Source organism: Eurypyga helias, unplaced genomic scaffold (genome assembly GCF_000690775.1).
Source record: "Eurypyga helias isolate BGI_N326 unplaced genomic scaffold, ASM69077v1 Scaffold33659, whole genome shotgun sequence".
Taxonomy (NCBI): domain Eukaryota; kingdom Metazoa; phylum Chordata; class Aves; order Eurypygiformes; family Eurypygidae; genus Eurypyga; species Eurypyga helias.
The window spans coordinates 1-8406 of NW_010271979.1; the positions used below are offsets into that span (position 1 = coordinate 1).

At 43.3% G+C, this 8406-nt stretch overlaps 1 protein-coding gene across 1 annotated transcript; it reads left to right on the forward strand.

Annotated features, from left to right (window-relative positions):
- Positions 1 to 238: 238 nt before the first annotated feature.
- Positions 239 to 8201, forward strand: CRTAM (cytotoxic and regulatory T cell molecule; the record flags this gene model as incomplete). Its single annotated transcript, XM_010158990.1, has 11 exons — positions 239 to 391; positions 594 to 725; positions 3421 to 3591; positions 4151 to 4216; positions 4348 to 4413; positions 4651 to 4779; positions 5422 to 5493; positions 5980 to 6084; positions 6500 to 6646; positions 7136 to 7219; positions 8071 to 8201. Coding segments are annotated over 11 exons (1256 nt in total), but the record flags the coding sequence as incomplete, so codon positions are not given.
- Between the last annotated feature and the right edge of the window lie 205 nt (positions 8202 to 8406).

Sequence of the window (8406 nt, forward strand, 5' to 3'; positions counted from 1 at the left end):
AAAAAAAAAAAAATTATGTGTGCCAGCACACATCCCCTTCTTCAGGCTACTGCTGCCTCTGTACCAGTACAGCAGCAGCTTGGAGCGCTCTATGCTCGGACTGCTCCCTTACGGTCAAGTGCTGATGAATTAGAAAAACGTAATAAAGAAAACTTCCTTTGCTCATTACTGCTTTGATTATCTGTCTTCCTCTTATGTGCCAACACGCAGAGCATGCTGGGTTTTGTTTTCCTTACAGCTTTAAGAGATCAGAGGTACAAACTCATCCGTTACTCAAAGGATGAATTATCCATCCGACTGTCAAATGTAACAGTGCAAGATGAAGGCGAATATAAATGTTTCTACTACGGCATCCCATTCAAAAGCAAGCAAGAGACTGTTGAAATACTAGGTAAGATCCTTCACCTGCTTTGCTCCAGAAGAGCAGAACAAAGCCAGGTCCTCAACTCCAGACCTGCATTTTTACATACAATTGTATGGTGCTTAACACTATTTTGAGCTAAGACCAGGATTATGTTGTGTTATGTAGGCAGCCATTCATAAAGTCAAGTAGAAAGACACACTATAACTGATTCTAAATCTTCTTGCTGCAGCTGCTCCTTCTAATCCAGTACTGGAAGTATCCCAAGACACACAAAGAGAAATTACACTGTCTTGCTATACCCAAGGCTGTAAACCACAGCCCCGGATTACCTGGCTATTGGACAACGGGATAGAGCTCCCTGGTAAGTGTTTAAGGACCAGAGATGGATCACTGACAGTTTCTTCTTAATGGCCTTGGGCACGTTGAAAAATACTGAAGGGTGAAACACATCAGCTGTTATTACCATACACCCTCCCCTCACCCAGTACAACTTGGCCCTTGTGGTGAAGGTTTGGAGAAGCACTAAATTCCCGTGTTTGTGTAAGGGAGAGGGCTCATCCGCTTTGCTTGCATTCAGCGCGGAACAGCAGCGCTTGGCACCAAAATCCCCCGAGAGTCTGGAGTGAAATGCCAATGAAATAAAATGAAAACAAAACTCTGGAGGTGCAGTTTTCAAATCCCCAGTATGAAGTCAGTTAACAAATCCATTATAACTCTTTCCAGGTTGTAACCGTTGGGCAGGTTCTCTCCGGCTCTGCTGAGCAGCTCACACACCTTTCCCTCTCACCAGCCTGTTCAGAGCCAGGCAGCTCGCTGGCAGAAGCAGGAGAGCTCAGGAAGCACAGCCCACACCCCCTTGCAATGCTTTCCCCAGCAAGAGGTCTGCACGCATCCGGGTGGACGGACACGGGCAGGAACAGAGCCACCACGTAGCCCAATTTAACCTGTGCGCTATAGAATCAGCTGCTTGAAGGCCACATTCTAATAATAACTACCCCGTTAGATGCAAGTGCAGTGCCGTGGGGAGGAAACACACATCTGTATCAAAGCGTGAAGAAAATACCATAGATGCAAATGTATTTTCTCACACATATGGACAAGTTCTTATTTGCATTTTGCATCAAGCAACATAGTCAAAGCTTAGCCTGTAATCTTCCACACAACACCCCCATACTAAGATGTTTTTTCTTGGACTAAAAGCCCTAGAAGATAACAGAATTGTGCTGGCCTGAATATAGCTAGAAACCAAGACTAAAGAAAAAATCCAGGCTGCGAGATACACAGGCATTAAAGCAACCACATAGAGCCCCTATGCTTAAGGGAGTGCACTCGGAGGAAACAGCATAACTGGTAAGCAAGCCCCACAAAAGCCAGGGCAGAGAGCTACTTGCAATTACAGGGGGAAAGGTGCTCTGAAACAGTTCATGGGTCCTGGAAAAGCAGGTTCTAAAGTTGCGTATGTGCTTGGGAAGCGCTGGGCTGTAAGAGCTTGGGTGAACACCAGCTGAAGTTAGGAAGGGGCCAGGGAAGCTGTATGTCTCCTATAAGCTTTTATATACATTTTTCCCAGTCTTCCTAAAACAGGAGTTTCCTTGAAACAACCTCAGCTCTGGCCTGATAAAATATATTATTTGTAACATCACAACACACAGCTCAGACACTAAACACCTCCCACAACACATGAAACCAGCCACGCATCTCTCCACTTACTTGAACAAAAAAGACATACTTACCTTTATCTCTCCCTTGCCTTCATGACCCTAACAGCAGTGAGAAGTACCTGACCACAACCACAAAAAAACCCCACCTTCTCAGCTTTAATCAATTACTGCAAATATTTATACTTATCAGAAAATAGCTAATACATCTTAATTACTGGCAGCACCTCAGTTTCACGAGGGCTCCAGAGGGACAAACCAGCTGTAAGTACTGAGCTGTTGCTGATAAAGATTATTTCCTTCCTAGTAAAAACACTTTGAAATCCCCTTGAGCTCTTAATGTGACCCTGCTAGGGATGGAAAAGACAATTGACAAATACTGGCCACTGTGATACAGCAAGTTATCCGTAAAGGCTAATTTGGAAACAAAGAATTTCTTTCATTTAACAAGAGAAAGCATCAGTTTGTTTCCAGAAAACCTCTACACTATAAGCTGACAGTAGAAATTATTGTGCCACTATGGACATTCAAGGTAAACATCCAAAATAACCTCCCTCCCCACCAGAGCTATTCGAACACGTGTCTCGGTGTCACTCAAAATACATCTTTATTTTCCCATACCATATAAATGAGCAGAAGTCAGTGTTACCTAGAGGACTCAGAACTACATCAGACAAGTTACACGGCTCTCTCTTAATTCATTATGGCAAGGCAATTAATCTTTATGTTTAACTTTCCCCAGCTGCAAAAGGGGAAGAGTCAAACCTGCACTGCAGGGATGATAGAGGACTTGCACCGGATTTCATAGAGCTATATACATGTTTATTTATTACAAATGTAAACATTGCACATCAATATTTATTGTGCGTATTTATCAATATGCACAAAAGTTGCACGACTTCTTTTTCTGTTTGGGGTAACAAATCCACAGCTATTAAGACACAAATTCAATGCCCTTGGATACCACACAGTAGAATCAGAAGTTTTCTAGACCTCAGTCCTGCTGCAAAGCAGCAGGTCCCTGCCCTGAGGGTCCCCGCTGCGGGCCACACGAGGCTCTGGCACACAGCAAAGCCACTTCTTCCGTTCAGGAAGGACCAAAAGTGCTGGTGGGTGTTTGGACATTTTGCTGTAGGGGAAATTCCCCATGTGAGTCACAAAACCCAGCAGAGGCTTTGGGTTGAGTGCAGGAGGTGCAGCGAGGTCTGCACTTAACTGCTGAGGAGGAAAACATGACGTGGCTGCCTTGGGCTCCCATGCAATCCATTTACACAAGGAACCACTTCTGCACAGTAATCAGGTGCTTAGCACAGCAAAGTAATGCAGATTGCACCTGGAAGGCTTTTCATTAAATTGCTCTTGAAAGCACTTAAATGTTTTCTTCCAATGGGTGTACAGGTGACATGAAGCACAAGTTAGAAGCCGATGGGAAGAAATGGACCACAACCAGCACGCTGACAGTCCTTGCCTATGGGCCCAATTCAACAGCCAGCTGCATCATTCACCACCAAGCACTAAGAGAGGAGAAGCTGATGGCATCTTTCTGGTTTGAGAACCTCTCCAGGACAGGTACCGCAGGCTCCTCCAGCAGAGTCGATCCCATTTTACCACTCTGAAGTGTTGAAAGTTACGCAGATACATGTGCAGAACTGAAGCCCATAGTCTACTGCCCCCTTTTAAAATGCAAGGGCTACAGGGGGCAATAAAAGAACCCCAAACTAAGATATTGAGGCTTTTTCCTGCTTCTTAACTACCTTAGAATTCATTGAATTTTAAGCCACAGTAGCCCAGGCACGTCAGTTCCCCAGTGCTGCTGCTAGAATTCAGGTGATGTTTGTCCTAAAGCTTTAAAGGTAACTCAAAGTTTATGTTCCCAAAAAGCTGTGAGCTTCACATGTCTTCTGCACATTAGACACATCCGCCTGGAAAGCTAGGAGGGTGTAAATATTGTAAATTAACACGGAAACTGCCTGTCTAACAGTTCTCAGAGTTTGCCTTCCACCTATTTACTCATCTTTAGGACGGACCTAATTATTCTTACTTCATTTTTGCTTAGATTGCTTGACTCAACAAATGCTTATAAAGTGCTCTCAAAGTTGTACTACTGTTTGTTTTTTTTCACTGACAGAATCAAATCCTGCACCAGCATCACTAGAGGTGGATACCCGTGTCTCTGAGAACCAGCAATCTACAGGTAGGCATTAACTGCTTGGCCTCTTTTTAATCAATGCACAGGTCAGGTAAACACAGCACCTATCACCAGTTGCCATCAGCACTGAGGGACATTTTGCACAGCCTTCAGAACTGCTTTGTTTTTTTCCTCAGTGACCACAGCAGTGTCAGATCTGAACAGCAGCACCGACTCCACTCCAATCTACCCACAGCATACTAGTATGGGTTTCACTTTCATTTTTTAACTCATTTCATAGCGTTAAATATGTTCAGAGGATAGGGAAACTGAAGGTGGGAGGGTAGGACTGTAAGTGTAACCCCTGATCAGATAAAGCAACCAGACCAAACAGCCTGGAGCGTGGAGCATACAGGGCAGGTTTTGTTTTTCAAGGATCAGTTCAATGGCAAAGTGTGTCTTCTGATTTTTTTCATGTGTCTGGGGAGGTGTTCCTTTAGGATCCGAACAATCAACCATTCCTTTTGCAGTACCAGAGGGTCCAGTAGTTACCAGCTCAGCATCAACACCAACCCAGCAAAACCTCCAACCAACCCAGCAAAACCTCCAGCCAGATGTCACATCTACTTGTAAGTTTGGTCTTAAGTTACATGAATTTACCAAAACAGGACAGAAATGCTGCCAGGAACAGCATCAGCCAGACCAACCACTGCCGCAGCACGGTGATAGCCCAGGCTGGGATTCCTCTGGACGGCCGCAGTAGGTGGCACTGTGCAACAACAGTTATCTGTGCAGATAGCAGGCTGCAGTTATTGAACTGAGGAATTGTTTCCAGCAGAACAATGACGAGCTCCACTGCCCAAATCACTTGGTCAACCAAAACACACCAAGATGGGTGCACGCACCTGCTCAGTGTGACAGGCCCCGCAGTGATAACTCAACCGGCTGTTTTAGAAATACTTGAACTACCTGTTTATATTTGTTTAAAAGTGCTACATGAGTAATTACAAACGTGACAGAAGGGCTACATCCTGATTAACAATTCATACCTATGTTGATAAACACACATGGAGAGGGAGCCTGAGTCTTTGAGCAGGACTTTTACTAGGTGTGCTTACATACCTGATGAGGAAGAAAATCTCTTATGAATGTAAAGTTTTGGTAGACACAGCATGCTTTATCATTTCAGTTTCACAAATCCAAGTTAATTATACAAGAATATATTCTCTGTGTGCGTAAGCAAGTCAAAGCTCACCTGTCTGTTTGCGCAGGGTCCGAAGTTACACCAACTGCACCAGACCAGGAAGAATTGTCTGCTTCATCGAGTTATCGTGTCCCCAACGGTATGACCGTAACTCATCACACATGGTGTGGCAGTGGCAAAGGACGGCGATTCTCACACTGGGTGACTGCACCACTGTGAGCTATGGAGACAGTAAAAGAGTAGTCAGGGATATAAATACGCCCTAAAAAACCATGCTTTAAGGAAAAGGATACGTGCTCATTCCAGGTTCTGCAAGCAAACTGATGGACAGGGAAAGCCGTGGACTGACCAGATCAGCTTTGTTTGAATTTGGCTGTAAATGGGAACCACTGAGTTCAAGAATGTGTAAGAGTGAAGATTTTCTGTTCATAAAGCTTAGGCAGTCCTCAGATTAAAATTAAATACAGTGTTAAGGACGTGAGCACAGAGCTTTAAGTCAAGGGCTCCAGAAGCCCCTTTCTCCAGCAGTACCAGGTGCCCTGGACTTCAAAGCTGCTGGGAAAATATGCATTTCTTAAATATCCCTTTGCCCTTCAGAGAAATACTGTTCTTTCCATTTCTCCAGGGACTGAAACAGCATTCAGTGGCAATGTCGCAGAAGTGGAAATTTCCAGGACAGGAGCCCCACTGCCTAGTGAAAACGTAACTGTGATTTCCACCATCACCTTCGGTACGAACTCTTCAGTGACAGCTTCCAAACATGCAACGGGCTTTCTTGCACTAAGCTGGTTCTCCCTGACCACGTAGGCACCTCCAAACCTTTTGTCAGTACACTAGGGTAATGCTGGCTGGCAGCCTTGGGGAGAGACCACAAAAACACAACTGGTTTTATTATCTAGAAAAAAACCCTAAATTTTACTGTTTGTTGTGCCAGAGCACGAGTCCACTGATTTCAATCAGTTCTTCTTCTTCATACAAGAAGAAAAAAATTGACCTCACATCCTAAAATTAAGTCCATTAAGATGACTTCTGCTCGCCATCCATCTTCATCCAGCCTGGTTTAGGATATATCATTCTTGTCTTAATTACCAGAGACTCACAGGAAGCTGTTTAACAATACAGGCATATACCTGCCTCTTTTACAGAGCAAGATCTGAAATCTGAAGGCACCAAAAAGAAGGAGAATAATCTCTTGCTGCCAATCTTGGTGGCTGCTCTGATTTTCGTGCTGCTCATCATTCTCGTGCTCTTCATGAAGAAGCTGAAAAAAGCTCATGGAGTGTGGAAGAGAGGTGGGTGATGACCCTGTCCAAGCGACCACTGATGCTAGTTTATTCATGAGGGGCTGCAGAGCTGAGGAGCCTGTTAAACAGAGACAAATCATGGCTCCTCCAGCCACTGATTAAATGTCCTTCTTCCATAGACAGTGACTGTGACTTAGATTTCTAGAATCTTTTAGGTTGTAAAAGACCTTTTAAGATCAAGTCCAACCGTTAACCCAGCACTGCCAAGTCCACCACCAAACCATGTGCATAGAATCACACAAACTTTTAGGACTGCAAACAACTGTTGAAGAGTCCCTGTAACTGATGGCCTCAGGCCATGCTCCAGCTGACACAAAAGCCAAAAAATCTGTTGTCTTAAGCATATCTCTTAGATAGTCAGGATGATAGAATCTCCATTTTATAACTAGTCTCTCAGGATTTTTACGCTCAAGGCAGAGAGTGAGGAAGACTCATGGAAAAACCTCATCATCTTAATTACATGTGTTTTCTGCACAGAAAATGATGTTTCAGAGCAGACACTGGAGAGTTATAAGTCCAAATCTAATGAAGACAATCCAGGCCAGGAGAAGAACGGACACGGTAAAAAGCTTTAACCAATGTAAACTAATTCCTGTTAGAGCATCGCTACAAACCACAACCACAGCAGATTGCAGTCAATATTACTAAACAGAGATATTTGCATATTGCATGTTTTAAACCTGAATAGTCTCAACCCAAACCTTTCATAGCTGGAAGTCCACCACAGGTATTATACCTTCAGTAAGAGTGATGCAGAACCATACAAAATGAATATCATTGCTTTTTATTTGATAGGTTACACTGGATAATCACCATGGGTTTATCTAGTTTCTAAATATAATCTACTGAAACACTATTAAAAACAATATTTGTGGTATGTACCAGAAATGCTACTGGTGTTAAAACTGTCCTGAATGGCTCTTAGCTGATTTCCCCTCCAACAAAACACCCATGCTGCATCAACCCCCTCAGCTGGGGTATATCTGCTCCACACTTGGACTTTTGTCTAAAGAAAAGCAGTTTTCAGTAGGTGAATAAGCCCAGATACCAAGAATGAGGGAACTTTGCCAACATTTTTCAACATGAGTTTATTGCAGCACCTAAATAGTATTAAAAGAGAAGGGGGCTCATAATTATTGTCAAAATATTTTCAAAAGTTTCCTTCTTATTCAAGTATTTTGAAATGCTTTATTTAAACCATTTCTAGTGCAAAGTAGTGCCTTAAGCATTATGTAATCTGCATTAGGTCACATCATGCATCTCAGTCTTTGCTGTGATGGATGCCCTAACAATTTCTAGGAATGCATGTCATCTTTTATTGTTCTATAATGCTCTAATTAATATGTATTTCAAGCCAGTGCACCCCCTCTCCCCTTTACAAAATCGGTAATAAATGTGTGCTTATCTTTCAGTTGTCAATCAGAAGCCCAACGTGCAATATGTAACAGAAGGATATGTAGAAACTACGCAGAAGAATCCAAGAGACACAAACATTGCAATAAGTGAGAAAATGTTCAGATGTGGAAAGGAAACAGATGTGTAGCAATGGCAAATCTGCACAACAGGCAGAAACACCACCGTTTCCTGATACTTACATTACAGTGTTCAGATATCAATATGATTTCAAGGAACAGAAATGCAAACACCTACTCTTGATCCAACAGCCGATTGGGACTGCTTTTCTTTAAACAGCGGGACAGGCAGGTGGGACGGGTGCTCCTAGAAACTTGTTAGCAATGACCACACCG